General features: G+C 42.5%; 1 protein-coding gene across 1 annotated transcript in view; it reads right to left on the minus strand.

Annotated features, from left to right (window-relative positions):
- PPP1R14C (protein phosphatase 1 regulatory inhibitor subunit 14C) overlaps positions 1 to 25,444 on the minus strand; it is a 67,314-nt gene extending 41,870 nt beyond the window's left edge. Inside the window, exon 1 of the mRNA XM_060753552.2 lies at positions 24,995 to 25,444. Within this exon, the coding sequence (XP_060609535.2) occupies positions 24,995 to 25,297 (303 nt within the window). The 5' untranslated portion in view covers positions 25,298 to 25,444. The remainder of the gene's footprint in view (positions 1 to 24,994) is intronic.
- Between the last annotated feature and the right edge of the window lie 973 nt (positions 25,445 to 26,417).

The following is a 26,417-nucleotide window of genomic DNA, read 5'->3' on the forward strand; positions in this document are numbered from 1 at the left end:
ACAGTAACATATGACGTACAACAAATGCCTGTTTTGAGGAAGTTATTTTTGTTTGAGGTAGGTGTCACTAGCAAAACAAGAGATTAAACAGCATTACTTCAGATGGCTCTGAGACCTGATCAACACAATCAAAACATACAGGAAATTCATTGGATGTTTTTCTTATGGATATTCTCTTAAAGAGCAACCTTAAGAGATTTGTGTCCCATTTGTCATGTTCCAGTATTAGATCTTTCAAACACTCAGCCAGTAAATGTGTTATCTTCAACAGTATATGCAGGTTGCACCTAGTTTTAGAAAAATCCCAAATACTATGATTTAGGAACAAACTGCATACAGCAACATAAGCATTACCAAGTTTTCATCATTAAAAGGAAAAAAAGAAGGAGGTGAAAGGAATCTGGCAGAATATTTAAAAATAACTGCTTTATTTTGGCATGAGCTTTCATAGATTTCAGTCCAGCTGCTCAGACACACTGATAGAGGTAATATTAAAGCACTAAGTTATATGGCAGCTGCATGGTTGTATAACTGGAGTCTGAACATAAGATGATGGCAATAAGATATATGACCAGAATCACAATTCACATCTTTCCTATCCCAAACCCACAGACATGTACATTTTGCAAGTTTCGCTTTGGCATATGTGATTATTCACAGTTTTGATTAACACAGTGGTTCTCAACCTGTGGGTCCCAAGTGTTTTGGCCTACAACTCCCAGAAATCCCAGCCAGTTTACTAGCTATTAGGATTTCTGGGACTTGAAGACCAAAACATTTGGAGACCCACAGGTTGGTAACTACTGGAGTAACATATTTCGCTTGGAATTTCTTGGTCCTACATTGTGAATCTATACCATTGTAGTGTGGCTCACTGAAGGACCAACAAATTTCCAAAGAGAACACTTCTCTAGCAGTTTGAATGTCCTCAGTGTGATTTTTCAGTCAACTTTTGGCAGACACGGATCACAGTGTTGTGCTAGAGAACCTAGAAATTCCCAGAGAGGTGTACTCCCAATTTTTATCTGTTTTTTTTTTTTTCAGTCTCGTGGGAGCTCTATGCTGCCAACCCCAATGAGTGTGGGGTTGGCTGTAAATGATTTATACCCATTACTTTAATATCAACTATATCTTTGAAGCTTAGGGAGTAAATTGATATTATGATAAAATAAAGCAATTAGTTAATTTAGTTTTATTCCCCAGAATATGCACATATCTCTCCTTCCCCCCCCCCCCCCAGAAGTTTTTCTTACTTCCAGGCAGACAAGAAGATTAGCAGCGTAGTTTGTTTGTTTGTTTGTTTGTTTGTTTTCTTAATGGATGCTGAGTGCTTAGGGCTTGAATATCCCTAGCAAAGTGTATCATTCCCCCCAGAGCTTCCCTTGTCTATAATTCTTGGTACTCTGGAAATCAGAATTTCTATTTATTTGGAGAATAATGATTTGTATTTATTTTGTACTACTATGGTGTCACAAGAGAAGCTTCAATAACGATTTAAAAATGCCTCTGCATTTTATTTTTGTTATGGCATATCTTTACTCTACTTTGGTTGAGTGCCCTTTGGAGTTCAGGGGCTCATTTTGCATACACCAAGAGACCTCACAGTCAATTAGCACAGACAGAATGTTTTTTATAATAATCCCTGAATATACTACGTAGATGCAAGATGAAAATGTAGAGAAGAGGACTGAAAATATGACCCACTTCACTCATAACATGAAATAGCATTATAACCCACCTCCATTTGACACAATTTTCTTTATAGTATGCAATCTGTTCCAATTTACACTTTGCCTGAAACCTACAAGATTACGTGCAACAGAATCTTTTTTTTTCATACCATTCTCAATGTTGGCTATTTAAAGAAGCCCTTTACCACAAAGACTGAATGCAACCCAAAAATCATGACTACTTTTGCATTGTTCGCAAGTTCCTTTATCTAACCAGGTGGCTCAGTTGCCACACCTTGCTTATACAATAATTTAAATGCAACTTTTAAAAGTCAAATCCACCTTTAATACAGGTATATGTTAATGAAATAGGTGTGTTTATGAGTACTGCTACTTCAATGGAACATTTGGCACCAGAGGCAAAAATAACTTGGATAGGGATAGGTTGCTACACCCCAAAAAAGAAGTGCAATATGTTTCGGCAATTTTTTTAAATCCAAAGCCAAGAATATACACATGTGAGATGACACAACCAGGTCAGATAAACATCATATAAGTAAACAAAACATTTTGGTTCTTCTAGACACAATTTAAAGGCTTATTTTGGAATGGATCCAAGAACAATTTCTATGATTTCCACTTTGCTGGCCAAACTGATAAACTTTACGGAGTTCTGTTTTTTATGTTTTGGGGTTGTTTTTTTCACATACTAGGTAGGTGTAGGTGGTGAGGCAGGCTTATCTGTTTTTCCATTCTTCCAATATTCATGCATGCTCACAAAAGAACTCCTGTTATATACAGTAGAACCTCTACTTAAGAGCATCCCAACTTAAGAGCTCTTTGAGTTGCGAGCTGTTGCATGGCTCTTGTTTTGCTTTAACATACAAACAGCATTTTGAGTTAAGCGCTACTGGCAGAGGCAAAGATACTGGGCTTTAGGGCTTCAAGGGAGCAAACTCCATGCCTCGTGCTCTTGTCTGCTTTAGGAAACTGCTGTCTGCTTTGCTCTTGTCTGCTCTGAGGAACTTTGAGTTAGTTGATTTTGTATGGTTTTTTTTCCCCCTGGGATGTTTGACTTCATGAAGAGGGAGAGGAAGAGGGAGCAAGTGAGGAGAGAAGGCTGGAATGAGTACAATATGAAGACAATTATGCTTATGCCTCTGCACTTTGTGCTTTTGCTTCCTTGTCACAACATTGTACTTCTACAATTTAAAGTTGATCTTTCTTTTTTTATTGTTCCATGTGGATGTTCATTTATATATTATTTGTTATTTACGAAGTACACTTTCTTATTTCAAAACACAACAAAAATGGGGGGGGCAGAATTTCAATGGGAAATTTGCTTTGAGATAAGGGCATTTGCATTAAGAGCTTGGTCACGAAACAAATTAAGCTCTTAAGTCAAAGTATCATTATATAGGCATATACAGCTATTGTAGGATCGGTTAGACAAAAATTCAATTCTTTTTCAGATCAAGCTTTGTTTATTCCACTATTTACTGTAGACATATGGCTGCAAACTGATGACCACAGTCTGTGTTTCTCCTGCCCTCCTTCACTATCCTTCTTATGCATATATTTCTTTTTTTAAAAAAAAATCTTTTGAGCTATATAATAGGATTAGGAGAAAAGAAAGGCTGGGCAACCATTACTTTTTTTGTAAAAGGTCATTCATTATCAGTGATACACCCACTGTGTTGGCTTAATCCCCTGTTACATTAAAACAGATGTTGAATTTTTACTATCATTATTCAAATTTATTACATATAAAAAAATTATAAATATCTCCTTTTGGCATCTTAGATATTGCTCTACCCAAGAAGGCTGACAATAATTAGGAAATTCCAAAGATTTGCTTAGGAAAGGATACTAGCTTTCCAGGTGACATTAAACTGCAACTTCCAACAGCCCTGATCTGCATTATCAACAGTGAATGTAGGCATTCCCTTAAGGGCATGCTGCCCATCTCTGACCAAAAGATAATGAGGCACTCTGGCACCTTGAATGGCCAAATCTCCAGCTGACCGATACATTGTTATTTAAAACAGCAAATGGATAAACACATCTACACATCAACTGTACCCATGACCATCACTGCAAGACATCAGTGCAGCAATACAGCATGCTCCCTGCCTCCATCAGTATCCAGCACATTACCAGGACAGATCATGAAGTAACATGGAGAGGATAAATATTTGGCATGTCAATGGCCTCTATGAACCACCCTCAAATGCTGCAAAAGGCCTATAATGTACTTGCTTTCTTCAACCTTCAAATAAGGACTGCTGTAACTATAGCAACCAGCTCATTTCCAAAGTGCACACAGCATATATTCAGGTGGGATCATCCCCTGAAGCAGGTAGAGATAAATAGAAATATTACTGTTTTAGCCACTGGCTAACATGAATGGAGCCAAAATGTACTGAGAAATACTGAGAAGTTCAATTGAGGTTCAAGACATAGAATGATGGCTTTATGTAAACTTGGGTAATATAAACCAGATATATGGCACTGATGAATAATAATCCTATGAGCATGCACAAAAGTAGAGGAAACTAAGTAGCCTCATTTGACAAAGCTATACTAAGATGAAACCATTCATTTGAAACCCCTCTAAATTCAATGAAATCTGATTGCAAATAAGGTGTGCTTATGATGAAAAAATCTGAGAGATAAAAGAAAGCCTTTCCTACACAGATGTATTATATAAGGAGCAAGCAAGACATGCAACCCAGGCCCTTCTGTAACAGGGGTAGGGACGATGGCCCAAGAGCCATGGAGTACCAGAAATGTCCCCAAAACTACATCAAAGTGGCTGGAAACACACTTCTGGCTTTTCATTAATTGGTATCTATTTATCTATCCATCTCAAATAAAGCATGGAAAAAGAGTTGACATCTATTAAAGAAACTGCTGTAAGGTTTCAGGAGGGTTATCTCTGAGCTCCCCTCTTTTGACCAGAAAAGGGGCTGTTCCAGGAGTCTGGAGAGGTCAAAGGCTCACGTAACAGCTTTTAAGGCCATAAGCTGCTCTAGGAATACAATTTTATCAATGCTTTTTTTTAAAACAAAGGCTAATAGTACATATATCAAACACTGGAATATAGGTCTCCCTACCACATAAAGCTCCAAAAGCACATTTTTGTTTAGATGCATACATTTGCTTTAGATGTCTAACGACCCTTCCAGACAGGCCCTACACCCCAGGATCTGAACCCAGTTTTTCTGCTTTAAACTGGATTAAATGAGTCTGAATTGCCAGATAATCTGAGATAAATAGAAAACCTAGGATCAGATCCTGGGATACAGGGCCTGTCTGGAAGGACCCTAACATGTATCTGAATTTTGCTGTTGATGTGTGCCTTCAAGTTGCTTTCTGACTTATGGTGATCTGTAGGCGAAGCCACGGCAATATTGTCTTCCTCTGAGGTTAAAAGAGTGACTTGCCCAAAGTCATTCAGTGGATTCTATGGCTAAGTGGGTATTCAAACCTTTATATCCAGAATCTTAGTCCAACACACAAACTACACCATATTGGCTCCCCATACCTGCATTATCATGCAGTGCAAATTGATTTTTTAAACTTCAGATTCAATAGTTCACACCAGAAAGTGGGAACAGACTATAACCCAGCTGTGCAGAACAGAGCAGACTATATGATAGGATGGTTTTACATTAAGGAGCTTGGAATAGGGCTCTTGGAAGGTGGGCACTACTCCTTTGTACCCATAGCAGCTCCTCCAGTCATCTGGAAATGTTTCATGGACCACCCTGCTAAATTGGGGAAGGTTTGGAAAGGAACTCCCTGAAAATCAAACATAGTCACCTTTCATGAGGAACTTCTGCCAATAGCAAGTAATTTGGAGTTTCCAATATATGGAACAATTCCACACTTATGCTTAAGTCACACCATAAAAACACATGGTTCTGTGACACATCTCCAGTACCTTGCCATATATGATTTCTTTCACTGAAGAATCTATGAATATCCTGAATAAGGATGTAGGGCTGCATGTCTTTCTAGTGGTATATGTTGGACCAAGAACTATTGTGAGGTATGTCACCTATCATAATTAGGAACAGTACGCAGCTGACGTCCGGACATGTCCACCAACTACATGGACTTACTGGGAGTGTCTGATCATGAGTGTAAATCACACAATCTTCTCAATGTTCTTGGACTGCAGCTCTCATTCTTTACCATTGTCTGTCACAACAAGGTCTGTTAAGAGCTGCAGTTCAGCATCATCTGGAGATGATTCCCACTCCTGGATTAACCATCCAAGAAAACATTTCAAAGTTCTCTCTTTTTCAGTTCTTTCAAAATATTGCTGGATTTTCTTATGGAAGTACAATAATCCTTACAAGAAATGGGATAATGGTTCAACATCTTTCTAAACAACAGAACACTCCAACTACACTTCAATACCATCCCATTTTGAGCCGGTGGTGCTCAGAATAAATCTCACACTTCACTACTGGGAATCCAGAATGGTAATATTTAAATATTGGTGTTTCCCCTGCAGCATTCCATTTAGGTCAGTGGCCTTCAACTCCCAGAAATCCTAACAACTGGTAAACTGACTGGGATTTCTGGGAGTTGTAGACCCAAACACCTGGGGACCCACAGGTTGAGAACCACTGGAATAGGTGCAGCTACTATTGTGAGGGTTGCTGGGAAACATAATCCACAAACCTTTGAAGAGCATATATTTGCCCAGCTCATCAATTTGGTTCTCTGCCTTGGAGATAAATGCTTCTTGGCCAGAGTCACTAAATTAATTATTTCTAGAACATCAGGAAGGAGGAGAACTTACTGCGATATTCTCATTTACTCAGAAAACAAAGGGAGAAAATGACACTTGAAATCTTTCCTTGCTTTGTTGACTGATAGTATCTTGGTATAATACTTCCTGTATAACATAGATCAAAATATTGGAAAAGTTATTTCTATATGCCCTTTACTGCAATACCATCTTTCTTATCAGAAAAAATGTTCTCAAGTCTGGTAGATATATCTTTGTTTATCTTATATCAGTCTTTCTACAAACTGGTGTGTTGGATTATATCCCATTTGCAATTAGAGTAAGTCTATCTTACAATGAGTGAATCCGAATGGCATCATTCCCAAAGCATAAAAACCGAACCACATAATCTGCAGCATCCACTTAAAAGTCATGTGGTTGCTAAGGTTGGACACAAAGACTGGAATTAAGCTAAGTTATAGACAAGAAAGCCTCAACTAGTATGATTTCTCTGCCCTGCCATTCACTCAGTAGGAAGAATTCAGTTACAAACATTACTTAGGCAATCCCTCATTGTCTGAGTAGGATAATCCTCCAGGGTGGGTCCGTAGGTGACTATAGAGCCCTATTCTATTTTGTCTCCCATGCTTTTCAACATCTACATGAAACCGCTGGGAGAGGTCATCCGGAGTTTTGGAGTTGGATGCCATCTTTACGCAGATGACACGCAACTCTACTACTCCTTTCCATCTAATTCCAAGGAGGCCTCTCGGGTGCTGGACGAGTGCCTGGCCGCTGTGTCGATCTGGATGAGGAGGAACAAGCTGAAGATCAATCCTGACAAGACAGAGGTCCTCCTGGTCGATCGTAAACCGGATCGGGGTATAGGGTGGCTACCTGTGCTGGACGGGGTTACACTCCCCCTGAAGTCACAGGTCCGCAGTCTGGGTGTCCTCTTGGATTCATCGCTCACACTTGAGGCTCAGGTGTCGGCGGTATCCGGGAGGGCCTTTGCACAATTGAGACTTGTGCGCTAGCTGCGACCATACCTCGCGAAGGCGGATCTGGGCGGGGTGGTCCATGCCTTGGTCACCTCTAGAATGGATTGCTGCAATGCGCTCTACATGGGGCTGCCCTTGAAAACGGCTAGGAAACTTCAATTGGTCCAGCGGGCAGCATCCAGGATGCTAACCGGGGCTCATTATCAAGAGAGGTCTACCCCTCTGTTTAAGAAGCTCCACTGGCTGCCATTTATTTTCCGAGCCCAATTTAAGGTGCAGGTGCTCACCTACAAAGCCCTGAACGGTTTGGGACCACCCTACCTGCGCGACCGCATCTCCATCTACGAACCCACACGCTCACTCCGGTCATCTGGGGAGGCCCTGCTCGTGATCCCACCCACGTCGCAAGCGCGCTTGGTGGGGACACGGGACAGGGCCTTTTCTGTGGCGGCCCCCCGACTTTGGAACGCCCTTCCAAAAGATCTTCGACAGGCCCCTACTTTAGCAGTTTTTAGAAATATTTTTTAAAAACTTGGCTGTTCCGTTGTGCCTTCTCAGATTAGGACTTCCCCATCCCAAGTCCTAGAAGCACTTTAGTATAATTAAGATTGCTGCACACCGCACTATTTTAATCCTATGTTCCTCCTGCCATTTCAGCACTTTTAACCCTGTACCCACTGCTCTGGCCGGCCCAGTTTTTAATTATCCTGATGTATTGTCACTAGTGTTGTTATTCTGCTTAAATATTTTGATTTGCTTTTGTTTTATTGTCGTGTTATGTTTTGTTGTATTGTGTTCTGAGGCTTCGGCCTGTGTAAGCCGCATCGAGTCCCTCGGGAGATGCTAGCGGGGTACAAATAAAGTTAATAATAATAATATTAATAATATTCTTGATCTGCATCTTCTCCCGCAGTGAGGGCATTGGTTTCCAGGTGTAAGGCGGTCCCAGTCGGGGTTGGCTTGATGCGCCTTCCTCTTGGCACGTTTCTCTCTTTCATCCTCCATTTGTGCCTCTTCAAATTCTGCAGCACTGCTGGTCACAACTGACCTCTAGCTGGAGCGCTCACAGGTCAGGGCTTCCCAGTTCTCAGTGTCATGCCAGAGTTTTTAAGGTTGGCTTTGAGCCCATCTTTAAATCTCTTTTCCTGCCCACCAACATTCAGTTTTCCATTCTTGAGTTCAAAGTAGAGCAACTGTTTTGGGAGACTGTGGTCAGGCATCCGGACAACATGGCTGGTCCAGCGGAGTTACAAACATACACATAATTAAACCTTCTGGTGTGCTGTGTGCCTGCAAGTTGTTTCCAAATTTATGGTAATCCTAAAGCAAATCTATCATGGGTTGTTCTTGGCAAGATTTGTTCAAATTTGCTTTTATCTTCATTGGAGGCTAAGAGAATGTGACTTCCTCACAATTACCCAATGGATTTCCATGGCTGTTCAGGGATTCAAACCCCAATTCCCAAAGGTTTGGGTCAGTGCTCAAACTACTATACCACACTGGCTCACATACAATGTAGTAACAGGGTTTTATCAGTGTGAGAAATATGGCAATCATATAAATAAATACAGCCTTTTGTTTAATACAAACCTATGTAGAAACAGTAGTTGGGGTTAAGTTTGGTATGATTTTTCAACTGCTGGTGGGAGAGATTTCCCTTTATAAAACACATCAGCCTGTCTCTGCTACAAAAGCTGGTTTTCTTGGCAGGTATATTTGCCTCAGTGTCATTTTCCTACTTTGGGTTGGCTGTGCTTCATTAATGGTTAGGGCCCTTTAATACTACACAATGTGATTCTACTTAAACTGTGAAGATTGCATCCTATGGAATCCTAGGGCTTGTAATTTGATCAAATACTAGAGGAGCTTGCTGGCTAAGCATTTTAATGCCTCTCCCTAAACTCCAAATCTCAGAATTCTACTAAATGGAACTGTTGTAATTAAAGTGTAATCAATCATAGCACTATAACTGTGCAATGTGAATGAAAGGACTCTTAGGCACCAGCTATTCTATTACACAAGGACTGGCTGGACTGGTATTAACTACAAGAGATAGTCAGGGCTAGTTTTGCAAGAGTGGGAGATGACATAAGAAACAGAATTGAGAAGCTGCATCTATTCAACTACGCAAACAGATAAGGGAACCAGAGAACATTTTCTAATGTGTGTAATGGCAAAATAATAACAATCATGGTAACAGGATTGAAAAGAACAATCCAGTGTTGTTACAAGGTCTGCACAGAAAGCAGCCTTATACTGAGTCAGAGTGCTGGCCCATTTAGCGCAGCATTGGAAACTCTTAACTGGCAACAAATCTCTGGGCCACCTGCATCTCATCAGGGACCTACCTACATTGACTATTTAATGCAGATTCAAACCAATATTGAAGAAAGCAGCTTTGCTATGCAGATAAATTACACAGGAAATCCTGGAACCAGTTTGAAACCTGGATGGTGATTACACAAACCACAGAGCACTAATGCACATCAAGGACTTGCTTTTGCATGCTTTTGTGGGAGTTTGTTTTCTGGCCACAGACGTCTGAAGCTAGCTTTGGACTATATTAAATGGTCAATGTAGATAAGTTTTTGAAAATCCCTAATTATCAGCCAAGTACTGACCAGGCATAATTCTTCCTAGCTTCCAGACTCATTTGCACATCACAAATGCATCCACTGTTGACAATAATTACAATTTGGATGCTATTATTGAAAAGTTCCAGTGAATGTAACTGTGGCTCCTGCTTGTCCAGTGTTGATGCATACCTTTCAAATTGTACAGTCTCAGGATGTGGACAAGATCCTTGGAGAGATGAGAGCTACCACATGCATTCTAGATCAAACAGGCCAGAGGAGGACTAGCAGAGTGGGTGAAGAGGGCAGTCAATACCACCTTGGAACAAGGCCTATATTTTAAAAGCCATCACCGAGCCCCTCCATAATGGATAACTATCGGCCAGTGTCCAATCATTCCTTTTTGAGCAAGGCTTTGGAGCATGTGCTAGTTGCCTCCCAACTCCAGGGTTTTCTGGATGAAATGGATTATCAAGACCTATGCAGAAAGGGGAAGAGTGTCCCTGTTGGTTCTCCTGGATCTTCCAGCAGCTTTTGATACCAATGACCATGGTATTCTTCTGGGCCATATCACTGGGATTGGACTGGGAGTCACTGTCTTGCAGTGGCTCCAGACCTTCCTGGAGGGTTGTACACAGAAGTTGGTGCTGGGGCACTCCTGTTCAAACCCCTGTCCATTGTCCTATGATGTTCTTTGGGGTTCTGTTTTGTTCTCCACATTATTTAACATATACATGAAACTGCTGGGAGAGGTCATTCGGAGTTTTGGAATATGGTATCACCTATATGCAGATGACACCCAACTCTATTTCTCCTTCCCACCTAAAGCCAAGGAAGTTGTCCTGACTCTAAAACTGTGCCTGGATAACAGCAAACAAACTGAAACTTAATCCAGTTAAGAGAGAGGTGCTCCTGGTCAGTCGGAAGGCAGATCAAGAAAAAGGGATGCAGCCTATGATGGATGGGGTTACACTCCCCATGAAGACACAGGTCCACAGTTTGGGGGTCCTCCTGGACTCACAGTTGAACCTGGAGGTCCAGGTATCTGCGGTAGCCAGGAGGGCCTTTTCACAATTAAAACTTGTGTGCCAACTGCGCCCATTCCTTGGGATGCTGGTTCTGGCCACTGTGGTACATGCCTTAGTTACATCTAGTCTGGATTAATGCAATGTGCTCTATGTGGGGCTGACTTTGAATGGTGTTCAGAAATTTAAGCTGGTTCAAAGGTTGGCTACAGGGAGTGGACAACTCCTCTGTTGCAGCAGCTCCACTGGCTGCCAGTTTCTTTCCAGTCACAATTCAAAGTATTGGTTACGACCTTTAAAGTCCCAGATGACTCTGGTCCAGGCTATTTGGCTGACTGCATTCCCTTGTACAAACCTGCCCAGACCCTGAGATCTCAGGAGAGGCCTTTCTCTTGGTCCCACCTTCACCACAGTCTCAGTTGGTGGGAACAAGAGAGTGGGCCTTCCTTCTCGGTGGCTGCCCCTCGACTCTGGAACTCCCTACTTAGGGAAGCCAGAATGGCCCCCTCCCTGCTGTCCTTCCAGCAGAAGGCTAAAACCTTTTTATTCCGACAGACTTTTAAAGAAGGTTGTTAAGATCAAGTCAGGGATCCTGTGGTTTTAGCTTCAAATATATTTTTAATCAGTTTTATGGATTTTGACTGTGAATGTTTTAATACCATTGCTATTTAATTCTATTTTAATGTTTGTATATTTGTAGTTTTTAAATTGTATCAAAATGCTGGAGCCCCTGGTTGTACAGTGGGTTAAACCCTTGTGCCAACGGGACTGAAGACCGACAGGTCAGGCCTGTAGCGAGGGGGTGGTTTTAGGGGTTCAACCCCCCCCCCCGAAATGTTTCAGATTTTTTAAAAAAAAAACTGGTTTACTCATGAATTTTAACTGGTTAACCAAATCCCCCTGCTAAGTCTATGAGATGCAAAAAATTAAGAGTCCCTCCAGAACTGTAAGCACTATCTCAAGCAAATATTGACAATTTATTCACACTGTCATTGGGTGTGTGTGTGTTGAATGCTCTCATTAAGGAGGCCAGACTTGGTGGAGGTGGTTGACAGGGGCGGAGCTGCAGGCTATTGAAGGCTGCTCTGCCCCCTGCTCTGCTCTTGGCTTCAGTGTGAGCTAGGAGGCAGGTTTCAACCCCCCCCCCCCCCCGCAATTATCAACCCTCCCCGAAATTTTCAACCCCCCCCCCCCAAATTTTCACACACCCCCCCCCCGCCGAAATTGTCAACCCTCCCCAAAAAAAATTTCTGGCTAAGGCCCTGGGTCAGAGGTTCGAATCCGGTGAGAGCGCGGATAAGCTCCCTCTGTCAGCTCCGGCTCTCCATGTGGGGAACATGAGAGAAGCTTCCCACAAGAATGGAAAAAACCTCAAAACATCCAGGTGTCCCCAGAGCAAAGTCCTTGCAGACAGCCAATTATCTCACACCAGAAGCAACTTGCAGTCTCTCAAGTTGCTCCTGACATGAAAAAAAAATTGAAATGCTTTTAATGTGAGCCACTTTGAGTCTCCTTCGTGGAGAGAAATTCTACTTCTAGTGAAGTATACTAGATATGTATTCAACCACCTCTATTCTGAATAACTATAACAAACTTGTTGACATATACACTTTATTTAACTGTGTTTCAACAATACAGAGACTGTTTTATTGTGGTTAGGGCTCTATTTGAAGGTGATGCTGATCCAATTTCTCATTCTTTTAATCCTGCATTGAGGAGTTTTTAAATACATATGTGGATTTGCTATTTTTTTTTCTTTTCCTGTAATTATTTCTAGAGGAACAAGTCATTCTGAAATCACTTCCTTCTGTTTTAGTGTATCCATTACTGTAATGAAAGCTAAAAGGTTCCTTAAATAATGATTTATTTATGTTCTAAATATAGTTATCTGACTTGCATGAGGTTTCAAGATTTTTATAGCAATGCACACAATAAAAAGCCAAAAAGGCTTTTAAAAACTTTCAGATATGATCCATTCCCGAAAGAGTTTGGGTGAAATCTCATTTATAGTTTAAAGCATCATATTGTTTGCAATATTGTTTATTTGCATTTTACGTGAATATAAAGTCAGCCTGTTTAAAACATGGGTCTTTAGGAGCCATGGAACTGTCTCTTAAGGTGTCTAGCGGATCACTTGAAAACAGATTGGTTCAGGCATTTTATGGCCCTACTTGCAATTGACTAGGAGAAGTGGCATGTGCTGGTGTTTGGGAAGAGCAAAGAAAACCAGCCACATCAGTATCTAACAGGGCTGGTCCAACCGTTTTTGTAGAGGAGATAGCTTATGAATATTTGATTATTGTGAATTTGGTCAATGATATGTCTCTAGGAATCTCTAAATTCTCCACTGCAACTTGATGGTCAATGTCCCACAGGAGTTGATCACTGAATTACACAGGAGGATTTAGAGATTGCTAGAAAGTAAGAACATTTGCTCAGGTGAAAAAATGCATTTTTATTGACAGTTTTTTACAGGGGTGGGGGTGGGGTGGACTGCGTTTCTAGTCCTCTCATACATGGATGCCTTCTGTAGTTCTCATTCCAATGAGATCTGACGTTCAGAAAAATTAAACATTAGTATAGATAAGAAGCATATCTGCCCTATAACTATACAGTGAGCCCCCGGTGGCACAATGGGTTAAACTCTTGTGCTGGCAGGACTGAAGACTGACAGGTCACAGGTTCGAATCCAGGGAGAGTGCAGATGAGCTCCCTCTGTCAGCTCCAGCTCCCCATGTGGGGACATGAGAGAAACCTCCCACAAGGATGGTAAAATATCAAAACACCCAGGTATTCCCTGGGCAATGATCTTACAGATAGCCAATTTTCTCACACAAGAAGTAACTTGCAGTTTCTCAAGTTGCTCCTGAGATGGAAAAAAACTATACAGTGACATCCTACAGACCTCACACATAACACAGAAAATACCTGGACAGAAAGGAGTTGTCATATATTCAATACACTCAGTTCTTAAGCAAGGAACACTTGCTTAAGAATTCGTATTTAATTCATATCTTTCTTGGCTTCTGATACAAGATCCAAGAAGACTAACAACAAAGATGAACGCATATGTACAACAAACACACAGATCTCCAAAAATCCTAAGTATATTTGTTAAAAAGCGATTACATTTTCACAGAACAACATTTCCCAGGATTCGCTACAGAAAAGCACATTAATTAGTTTTCAAACTGATTCAACAATTGGTAGCACAGTCTCGGGTTATTTCATATAGCAGAGAGAATTGATAAAAGGACAAGGCAAAGAAGGGAAAGCTAAAAAACTAAAATTTTCCAAGATCCAAATTAATATACAATCTTGATGTATTATTTGGTACAGTTGCCAAAGTTCCAAGTTACTATGGAGTCACACAGCTCTATAAAAATACTGTTCTACAACTGGATTATCACAAATGCATGCTAAATCAGGGGCCCTTTCACATTATACAATTATAGCATTATGATTCCACATTAACTGCCATGGTAGCATCCTATGGGACCCTGGGGCTTGATGTTTGGTCAGGCCCTAGATGAGCTTTCTGGCAGTAAGTATCCCTCTCTAAACTGCAAATCCCACAATTTCATAGGATGGAAAAAGGTGGTTCTGCAACTGTAGAATGCCAAACTGCCTTCAAGGAAGAATTCAGAAGCATGTGGTTGCTGAACTGTGGATAGCTAAAGCTTAGACTCCTCTCCACACACATTCTCTTCTATGAGAAGGTTGCCAGGTCATGCCTGGTTGCAGTTCAAAGGCTAGTAATTAGCGTTTCTCAACCTGGGGGGTCAGGAACTCTGGCGGGGGGTCATGAGTGGGCATCAGAAGGGTTGCCAATGACCATCAGAAAACACACTATCTTCTGTTGGTCATGGAGGTACTGTGTGGGAAGTCTGACCCAATTCTATTGTTGATGAGGTTCAGAATGCTCTTTGATTGTAGGTGAACTATAAATCCCAGCAACTACAACTCCCAAATGTCAAGTCTATTTTCCCCAAACTTCACCAGTGTTCACATTTGGGCATCTGGAGTATTTTTGCCAACTTTGATCCAAATCCATAATTGTTCGAGTCCACAGTGCTCTCTGAATATAGGTGAACTACAACTCAAAAACTCAAGGTCATTGCCCACCAAATCCTTCTAGTATTTTCTGCTGGTCATGGGAGTTCTGTGTACCAAGTTAGGTTCAATTCCATCATTGGTGGAGTTCAGAATGCTCTTTGATTGTAGGTTAACTATAAATCCCATCAACTACAACTCCCAAATGACAAAATGAATTCCACCACCCTCCCAGCAACCCCACCAGTATTCACATTTGGGTGTATTGGGTATTTGTGCCAAATTTGGTCCAGTGAATGAAAATACATCCCGCATATCAGATATTTACATTACAATTCATAATAGTAGCAAAATTACAGTTATGAAGTAGCAACAGCATTAGGTAGGTTGGGAACCACTATTTAATAGTGAAAGTAAAGACCAAGACATCCAGAAGAACAGCCTCTATCCATGAATCTGTGCACTAAAAAGGAATCCTTCATCTTCCATCTGTGCTTGGTTGGAGTGTGGCCAAGATTCTTGCCTGCATTCACACTCTAGACTGCCAACCTCCATTCTCACATACCTTCCACAGGCTGACAAATACATTTGGTCTGACAAACCCTTTATCTTCTAAACTAATTCTTCGGTGAGCTTTAATCAGTTTCCTGCCAATCCATCCTGTAGCTTATTAGTATATATTAATAGTATACTTCCTGTAGCTTAATAGTATACATTTTTAACAGTGGTTCGAATCTACTTAGTGCACCTCAAAAAAAAAAAGTTGGATAATGTCTCAAGCAGAATAAATTATTTTAGCATTTCACTGGTCCAATGCCACATTCTCCTCCACATGATTCCATGTGAATTATGCCCTAACACATGCCTTGTCTGGGGAAAGCAACAACATGGTACCCACTTTTTGGAACTTGTCGTCTTGATCTCCCTACTTTATAATAATAATAAAAAGAAAGTAAAATCCAAGCTCAATTGTCTGCACATTGCACTTGTGGTCTGCAAACCCCATATGACAATTCAGTGAGGACTGAGTGCATTCACTGGTCACTGAATACTGATGCACTTTTGACAGGTGAAAAACTGGAAGCTGAGTGATAAGGGACATAAATTGCTGAGGACAGAAGGAGAGGCAAAGATCCTAAATGGGTATAAAGAACCATTGTTCGCAAATGTCATTTCCCAATTCATATTGGTAAGCTTTATCAAGGCTTATCCACCTCCAAAATCAGAATATTTGACTCTAATGGTTCTATTCTAAGGATCTGTAGTTTGGTGAGGTACTTAAAATTTGTTGTTTCAATCCCTCCCTCCCAAACTATTTTTCAGATGCCTTGAGTGCCTGTTTACATTACAGAATTAAATGGATTTAATGCTCAACATTTTTATTCTCAGAGTATTTTGGAAATATACTCTGAATTTCAATTGAGTTAGAGCTCTCTCTAACCAAATATAAGTCTAGTAGGACTGAACCATGACAACTACAGTGGCATACAACAGATATGTGTAAAGACAGATATCTGATATATCTGTTGTATCCATATCAAAAGGAGTGAAAGCAAACCATAACAAATCAATTGAGAAAGGAAATTAATGTACCAGGGACTGGCTACCTGTGCCTCCACCATGTTCCCAATACCAAAACATCTAACAGCAATAAGAATTATTATATTTAATTTCGAGTCATGTGTGCATTTGATCTGGGCCCAGAAATATGTGACAATAGCAGACATTCATGAAGGCAATAGATTATCCAGTCCCATTTTAGTCTGGTTTCTGACTAGGGTGCTATGCCAAAACAGCCTGAGGTGCCCCAACTGGCAACCTAATCAGACAAGGGGAATACTGCCTGTTAATCTTCATGCTTCTTTCAGTAGTTTTTAATACCACCATGCATCAGACAGGGTCTGTGGGACTGCAGTAGGAACCACTGTTGTGGTGCTTCTGCTTTTATCTACAGGGCTAGTTCCAGAGAATGGTATTGAGGGGGTTCCCATTTTCTAGCCTGTGCTGCTTAATATTTACATGAAGTCTCTGGATGAAGTCATTAGGAGTTTGAAGTTGGGTGCCATCAGAATGCTGATGATACTCGGTATTACTTCTCCTTGTCATTGGAGCCAGCTGGGCTGTGTAAAAGCTGGACCCATGCCTAGATGCTGTAATGGCTGGACAGAAGCCAATAAACGGAAGCTGAATCCTTATAAGACAGAGGCTCTGTGAATTGATGATGCTCAGGGTAAATGATCTGCCCTGGCTGGGGTTACAGTTGTTCAAAGGAGCAGGGGACAGCGTAGGAACACTTCATTCTGCCTCTGTAGGTGCAGGTGATCTCTGTGTCTCAGAATGCCTGAGACCACAAAGAATACCTGAGACACAAAATACAACCTCTCCTGAATAGGAGCAATATAAATACAGTAATACATATAAACTAGTCACTTCTTGATTAGACAACAGGTTGAGTATCCCATATCCAGAATTCCAAAATCCAAAATTGGAAGGCTGCGACAGTGATACTTTTGCTCTCTAACAGTTCAATGAAGATATTTTGTTTCATGAACAAAATCATTAAATACATTGTGTATAAAATACCCTTGGGCTATGTGTATAATAGGGTATACAGTATAAGAAACATAAATGAATTTTGTGTTTAGACTTGGGTCTCATCTCCAAGATATCTCATTATGTATTTGCAAGCATGCCAAAAATCTGCCTCCAAATAATTCTAAATATGCAACACTTCTGGTCTCAAGCACTTCAGATGAGGGATACTCTACTTGTATTGTAATGCACTGTACACAAGGCTGCCTTTGAAGATGTCTTAGAAGAGGAAGTGAGGGCAAAATGCAGCAGCTAACTTGCTAACCAGAATATTGCATAGACATAATACAACACTTGTTTTAAAAGATTTGTGCTGGATGCCAATACAATTCTAGTCTGACCTTAAGTGATGACTAGTGATGACACAAGTTTGGGACCTCAATATTTGTTGTAGAGCAGAAAAAGGGTATATGCAGTGGTCCTTTGGTATCTGCTGGAGTCTGGTTCCAGGACCCCTTCCAGATCCTAAGATACATAGATCAGTGGTTCTCAACCTGTGGGTCCCCAGTTGTTTTGGCCTACAACTCCCAGAAATCCCAGCCAGTTTACCAGCTGTTAGGATTTCTTGGAGTTGAAGGCCAAAAACCATCTGGGGACCCTAGGTTGAGAACCACTGATATAGATGGTCAATGTATTTTGGTGTATTAAAATAGTGTCTCTTATAAAAAATAGCAAAATCAAGATCTGCATTTCGTATTTTGCATGGGTGAGGTGGGGGATATTTCCAAGCTGGCCATGAATGAATCCACAGATGTAGAATCTGTGGATATTGTGGACCAAGTGTACAACAGTTCTTCAATGTAGTTTCATTGTTTACTTTGGGCTGAAAGACTGTGCTGAGAAAGTAGAATAAAATTCAGTGGTGTAGTTTACTGTTAATACTTCAAGTCAGAAGTATCGCTGAGGCTGGTTTTGATCTCAGAGTTAATGAGTTTGGCAAGTCAAATATATGACTTGCCAAAGAGCAATCAGCTTGAATTGTGCCCTCCGACCTAGTCTCAGGCTAAATCAAGCGCCCAATTGCATTCAAAGGCCACATTCAAAATTGGCTTGCATGCAGATTGATGGTACTTCTGAATGTTCAAAAGTTTTTTTTAAGTAGTTGTTAAACTTTGCACATAAACACAAACCCAAATTAGAGGAAGAGTTCCTTTTTCCATTTTTGCCATTTTTCTGGTCGCCAGTCACAAGCTCACTAAATATTAAGAATAGGCACATTTTGTTACAGGAGCTGTCAGCACATGTACAACATTTGAGCTGGCCCTGTCCTTAAAAAGAAACTTTCCTCCTTATCAGAAAGCAGGAACTTCCTTGAGAATAGGAGACTAAAGATACAACTGTCCACCAAAATCCAAACTGTACTTTCCACATCATATTTTCAGGAGCACAGAAAAACAAAGGCACAAAAACAATTTGGCTGGCCTTACTGTCCTGCTCTCTCTCTCTCTCTCTCTCTCTCATATTTTGCCATCATGCCATGCTCTTTTCTCTATATTCACTTGTTGACTGCTTGTCCAGGGAAAGGAACTGTGAATTGGAAGTACAGAAACCGGAAGAATTAGAAAACTGAATGCCATGAGATGAGACCAAGCACATAGTGAAAATAGTGAGGGGAAGAGAAGGACAAACAGGGATTGATGAAAGATTACAGTTTCCTGTAATATTCCGCATTTATCTATCAACCTATATCCAAGGTTTATTTTTACCTTCCCCTGTGGTTGCCCAAGGTCACCCAGTGGATTTCCATGACCACACCATGATTCCAACTCTGATCTCCAGCATCCTAGTCCAATGCTCAAATACAGTTGTAGAAAATCCACATTAAACTGGATTATATGGCAGTGTGGACTTAGATAATCCAATTCAAAGCAGATACTGTAGATTATCTACCTTGATATTCTGGGTTATATAGCTGTGGGGAAGGGCCCTGAGACTGGCTCTCATTTCTAGCACACCTTATTTTTTGACAAAAAGGAGGGGGTAGCTATTCTGCAGTGAAAAAACATGGCTATGGGATTTCCCTAGACTGGCAGCCAAGGGAAGCCCTGCAGCTGCAAAGGGGGCAGGCATGTGAGGAAATGAAGTGAAGCTTCACTCCCCCATAAGCCTACCTTCTCTTGGTGCTACTGGACTTCCCTTGGGAGTTTTGGGGTGGCAAAATCAGTATATTTGGGATTTTTCGCATAATAGTTGCACCCTTCGTTCATTTGGGTGTGATTATTATGCAAAGGCAACAGGTGCACAGGCAAGTGAACTTACCCACCCACTCCCCTCTCCCCTCCATATCTACAGAGTTTTGTCTCAGCAAGGCAAGCCCTGTAGGTCTGAGGGGAGAGGTGATCGAGTGGGTGAGCTTGCTCACCCTTCGCATAATAGTCACACCCGAATGAATGAAGGATGTAATTCTTATGTGAAGAATACTAAATATATCCATGTTGCCATCCTGAAAATGGAGATGCAACTATTATGCAATGGTGACTATTTTATGATGAAATACGATATTTAAGTATAAAACAGGGTGCATATATTATATTGATACCAGAAAAACAATCAAGCAGAGTGTGGTGGCCTTTCAGCAAGATCTATTCCTGCCCACTGTTTTCATTCATTCGCTTACTGAACCCTCAGAGTGGAGTTGGAAATAAACATTCTCCTTTTCCTTTCATTCTGCTCATAAGATCTTTACAGAACTTGCTGCGAACTCTGTAACTTTGCTGACCACCTCTGTCCAAAAAAGGGGAAGAAAGAGGGGCTAGTTTGTTACCTTTCAGCTGAAAAGACAAGTTGACAGCAGAGAGGAAATCTTGGCAAACCTGATGGCAGTAGGACAGCACTTTTCCCTAACATACATTTTCTAGATGCATGGGATTTGGGATGGCGTTCCAGTAAATGAGCTCTTCTCTCAGACAGAGGTTAAGTGCTTTCAGGAAAACTGGGACTCCTGAGATGCAGAGACAAGACACAGATAGATGCTGCACTAACGGCATCAGCTACAGTATTAAAGAGCTTCATAACAGCCACAGGTTCAGAGAGGAGGGAAAATTGGGGTCAGGTTCATGGTGCTTGGTGGGCACTTCTCTATCTTTTTCGAGATTAAGATCAGTCCCTAGTCTCAAACTGCTATTTGATCCACACACCTCTGTGGCCCTCTCCTCTTAAGTAAAATAACAGCTTTGTAGTCTCATATCAACTTTTTGGGGAGAAGATAATGATTCAGAGATGAAAATATGTCTTTCTTTTTTTAAAAAAAAGTACTGTAGTCTTGATCCAGATGTTTTATCATACTGTGGGAGGCTTCTCTCATGTCACCACATGAGAAGCTGGAGCTGACAGATGGGAGCTCACCCCACTCCCTAGAATCAAACCACTGACCTTTTGGTCAGCAGTCCTGCTGGCACAAGGGTTTAACCCACTGTGCCACCAGGGGTTTATGCGGGGACATGAGAGAAGCCTACCACACAATGGTAAAACCTTTGGGTATCCCCTGGCCAATGTCCTTACAGATGACCAATTCTCTTACACCAGAAGTGACTTGCAGTTTCTCAAGTCGCTCCTGACATGAAAAAAAGCAGCATGGTATAATGGTTTGAACACTGGACTATGGCTATGCTCAGCCATGGAAACCCACTGGGTGACCTTGGGCAAGTCACATTCCCTCTGTCTGAGAGGAAGCCTCTCCCTAAACAAATCTTGTGGAGGAACTCCCACTTTAAGGTCCCCATATAGTGGAAAATAACTTTAAGGCAAGCAAACAACAACAAGTCATCTATCCCTGATTTAGCAACTGCCAGGACAGAAGGGATGGCAGCAGTTTCTCCCATATCATAACAATTTCAAACAGCATGTGTATCTATACATTGGTTTGTTCAAGGAGACAGACTTATGAGTCTTCTGACACTTTAAAGATTTTTTAAAGTATCTAATCTTTCCTAACCAAATCTCCATCTCTGTAGATGAGAACCCTCTTCACCAGATATATGATCCGACGTGACCTCTCCTCCAAGACAAAGTATGCTATGATAAAACATGTTGGCCTCTAAGAAGCCAGAAGGCTGATTTGTTGTAACAAAATTGGAAGTGGAAGGCCAGAGTCCACAAGGGTGCATTGAAAACCTGCAGAAGTCAAGTATTTGTTCTTTCAGCTGCTCTTTGCTTAAAACTGTCACTAACCTGATGAACTTTTGGCTTGTTTTGTCTCCAGGGAGAACCCATCATCTTCTATTTCAGAACAATGTTATTCTTCCCTCTCCTTCCAATGAAATGTGCTTATACATTTTGCCCTGGAATGCTTTGGAGACACTGGTTGGCAACAGATATTGATCAAAACATTTAATAAAGAATAGATCATTCTGGTTTTACGAATTTATCAAATGGCAATTTGGCCTTAAACTCAGTAATAATCAGCACAAAGGCAAAGGACCACAATGGAAATTCGATAGTTCAGCTCCCTGAATAAATAGCACCAGAATCTAGTCAATGTTCATTTTCTCATTCACCGTCATATGCACAGAGCCATCAGTCACTGCTTCTCTAAACAGGAAGATTCCCAGCATGTAAGAATGTAAGCCGGAGCCCCATTTAATGTGCTCCTGCACAAGCCTCAACACATTTTACCACATTTTACCGAACTCCCCACAGAAAAAACAGCAGTCTCACTAGAAAAAAAAGACTGCTCGCTGTGTTAAATGAATGAGCGCGCGCACACCTCCTGCTTGGGCTTTGATCTCTTCTCTCTAGGCACTAAGTTGGCTCAAGACAAGATTAGGATAGGCAACAGTCAAGATTTAAAAATATATCTCATCATCCCTAGCCAAGCCTCTCTCTTAATAGAAACATTCTGCAATACCGGTTAGTGTGCAAACGTGGGCTCTTCCCCATTTACACAGCATTATTTGAATGCAGAGAGAGAGAGGAGAGAGAGAGAGAGTCCACTTCATAAACCATGCTTAGCCCCAGACTGTAACATTATGCTTAATGTAAAGCTCCAAGCTAAAGCGTGGCTGGGAGCAAGATCCACAGCACATGGGTGTCTGAAATGAAATATCCCGCAACGCTTGTGGGTTTTGAAGCCAGGAAGATTATCACATTTGCCATGGAAACATTAAACATTTGCCATGGAAACATTTGAAACTACTATATATGGGAGGGTCATAGCATGTGGGACTGACCATTTTAGCTAAACTGGTATGGAGGGAGTGTCCCATCATAAGACCTAACCTCACACTGTACTTGGAGAGACCCCTGCAAGTCTTGTTCATGGGTTCCTCCAGGGCAGAATGGGGTACCACTGGCTGGCCATTGGGGTCTCTCCCGACCCTGTGCTCATTGGACGAACACAGAGAGCCATTCCCCAACATCCAGGGAGCCACACAGACAGGTTGGGCTTCTCGGAGGAGCTGCAACCTGCCTTTGGAGAAAGGTCTCAGCAAAGTGGAGACCTACCATAATGATGACAACCCCTTATATGTCTGGAGGGAGAGACCACAAAAGGGGGAAGGTAAGCAGCATGGAGAATGGCATTCAAAAGGGCACCTTCTCACACGGACTCCCTTTCTCCATAAAGGAAGGTCTCCATTCTCAGTTGTCATTTCAAACAGCCCTACCATTGGGTTACTGTGAGTTTTACGGGCTGTATGGCCATGTTCCAGAAGCATTCCCTCCTGACATTTCACCCACATCTATGGCAGGCATTCTCAGAGGTTATGAGATTTGTTGGAAACAAGGCAATTGGGATTTATATATCTGTGGAATGTCCAGGGGGAGAAAGGACTCATCTGTTTGAGGCAAGTGTAGATGTTGTAATTGGCCACCTTGATTAGCATTGAATGGCCTTGCAGTTTCAAGATCTGGCTACTTCCTGTGTGGGAAAATCCTTTGTTGGGAGATGTTAGCTGGCCCTGGTTGTTTCTTGTCTGGAATTCCCTTGTTTTTGGGTGTTGTTCTTTATTTACTGTCCTGATTTTAGAGTTTTGTAATGCTGATAGCTCTAAAGCTAATCACCTCCCATCAAAGGATTCCCCCAGGCAGGAAGCAGCCAGGCTTTGAAGCTGCAAGACCATTCAGTGCCAATCAAGCTGGTCAATTGCAACATCCACACTTGCCTCAAGCAGAGAGTTCTTTCTCCCACCCTGGATATTCCACAGATAGATAAACCCCACTTGCCTAGTTTCCAACAGACCTCACAACCTGTGAGGATGCCTGCCATAGATGTGAGTGAAATGTTAGGAGAGAATGCTTCTGGAACATGGTCATACAGCCCGGAAAACTCACAGCAACCCAACGATTCTGGCCATGAAAGCCTTCAACAATACAGCCCTACCATTTATTATTATTATTATTATTATTATTATTATTATTAGTGACCCATCTCTCCTCGTGGCTCCAACTGGAGTAGAATATAGTTAATAATACATAGATATTTCCTCCTGACGTTTTGCCTGCATCTATGGTAAGCATCCTCAGAGGTTGTGAGAATGCTTGCCATAGATGCAGGTGAAACGTCAGGAAAGAATGCTTCTAGAATATGGCCATATAGTCCGAAAAACCTACAACAACCCAGTGATTCCAGCCATGAAAGCCTTTGACAGTACAATACATAGATAAATCATAAGCCCATTTATTAAAGAACGCAGAGCAAAAGATGAAAACAGCAAGACTAACCAGCTATAAAGGCATTGGAGGAGAGGGGAGGGTGTCTCAGGTAACATACAAAGGGCCAGGTTTGAAAGAGAGAGAGAGAAGGTTGCATGGAAAGGAACCTGGAAGACAAATTCTCAGAAAGTGAAGGCGCAAATACAGAAGATGTTGCCGCGAGTTTGCAGGGGTCCTTCAGGTGTCGAGTTACCTCATCACACTAGAGAATGAATCCACTTTAAATCCGGTTGCTGCCTCCTGCAGAATTCTGGCCTTTGTAGGTTAACAGCCTCTCTAAACTACAAACCCCAGAATTCTGCAGGAGGCAGAAACCGGATTTAAAGCGGATTCATTCTCTAGTGTGATGAAGGACTCCAACTCCCAGAATCCCAAGCCAGCAAGCATGAGGCTGAAGACTAAGGTTGATCTACAAGAGGCATGGCTAAACTCCCCCCTTCCAGGTGTTTTGGACTGCGACTCCCCCCTTTATAACAGCCCTGGGGGGCCCTTTCCTTTTTAGGAAGGGGGTTGAGACTGTTGGGGCCCAAGTTTGCCCACGCCTGGCCTCGCATGCTTCTCTCTGGGCGCATCTACCGCGTGGAAGCCCTGCAATCCGACCCCGCTTGAAGTGCGGTGCTGGAGGCTCGGGGCTCCGTCCGGCGAGGCAGCGGAGGCGGCGATCCGAGGGCATCGGGGCTCCTACCTCGCAGCCGTAGAGCTGTCCGAGCTGCTCGACGATCCACTCCTCCAGCACCAGCCTCTTCCGCAGCTCCTTGCGGTCGTACTTGACGGTCACTTTGCCCTGCTGGTGCCGCCGGGGCTGCGGCGGGGGCGCCGAGGAGGGACACACCGCCGCCGACGACGCCTCTTCCCGGGGCGCCCCGCCGCTCCCTCGAGGGCTCTGGAAGAAAACCCGGTTCCCGCCGCCGCCGCCGCCGCCTCCTCCGCCTCCTCCCGTAGCAGCCCCGGCGGGCCCCGACTCGCTGGCCTCGGCCACCACGGACATGGCGCCCCTTCCTCAACTCTCCTCTCTCCTCCTCCTGCTCCCTCTCTCCTTCCCTGGAGCGCAGGCTGGGGGGCGCCGAGGGCCTCTCCGGCACCTGCGCGCCGCCACCTCGCCTTGCCCTCCGCCGCCGGCTCAGCCCGGGAAAAGGGGCGGGGCTTGGGCGGCGCGAGGGAGGAAGGGGGCGGGGCCTGCGCCGCTTTAAAGAGCACCCCCAGCCCAGCCCTCCTCCCTGATTCCAATCCCGGGGAGGGTTTCCCACTCCCCTCTCCCAGGTCTTGTCTGCGTCCAATCGGAGGAACGTTTTTTGCGGATATATATATGTATATATTTTCGTGTCAGGAGCGACTTGAGAAACTGCAAGTCGCTTCTGGCGTGAGAGAATCGGCCATCTGCATGGCGTTGCCCAGGGGACGCCCAGAATTTGCCCATGCCTTCTCACACTGTTAATGGATGTTTTACCCACAACCGCCGTTGCGGAATGTGCATAAGGCTCGGAGCTTCCGGACCCAGCCCTCACCCTCTCACCTTTTGCCATCCTTGTGAGAGGCTTCTCTCAGGGTTCAGAGGAGGAGAGCTGGATCCGGAAGCGCCGAGCCTTACGGAGATGCCGCCTCGCTCTTTCGGGAGCGCCGTTTGCACAAGAGAGACTTAGCTAATGTAAACCAGATTAGAGAAAGATAATATTGTAGAAGGAATGGAAGAGTTGATTAGTGAATGGGCTCTGTACCTCCAGTTTGCTTTATCCTTGGCCATCCCACTCTTTCATCTGCTTTTGAAATGTTCTAGTTTCTGTCACTTCCTCCTCCACCTTTGGCTCACTTAATAATAATAATAAACCTTTATTTATACCCCGCTTTCATCTCCCGAAGGAGAAGGACTCGGTGCGGCTTACAAGAGGCCAAGGCCCAACACATCAATAAAACAACAGCATAACAAATACAACAATAAATAAACTCATAAAACAAAGCAATAAACATTAAAACAACAGCAATAAACATTAGACAATAACACCACAACGTATTTAAAACTAAGGCCCGGCCAAACGTAATGATTAAATTTTTTAAAAATGCTGGGCATGGCAGGTGAAATGAATAAGTTTTTGGAGATTGGTGTGGTGTGC

The sequence above is a fragment of the Anolis sagrei genome, chromosome 1, assembly GCF_037176765.1.
Source record: "Anolis sagrei isolate rAnoSag1 chromosome 1, rAnoSag1.mat, whole genome shotgun sequence".
Lineage (NCBI taxonomy): Eukaryota > Metazoa > Chordata > Lepidosauria > Squamata > Dactyloidae > Anolis > Anolis sagrei.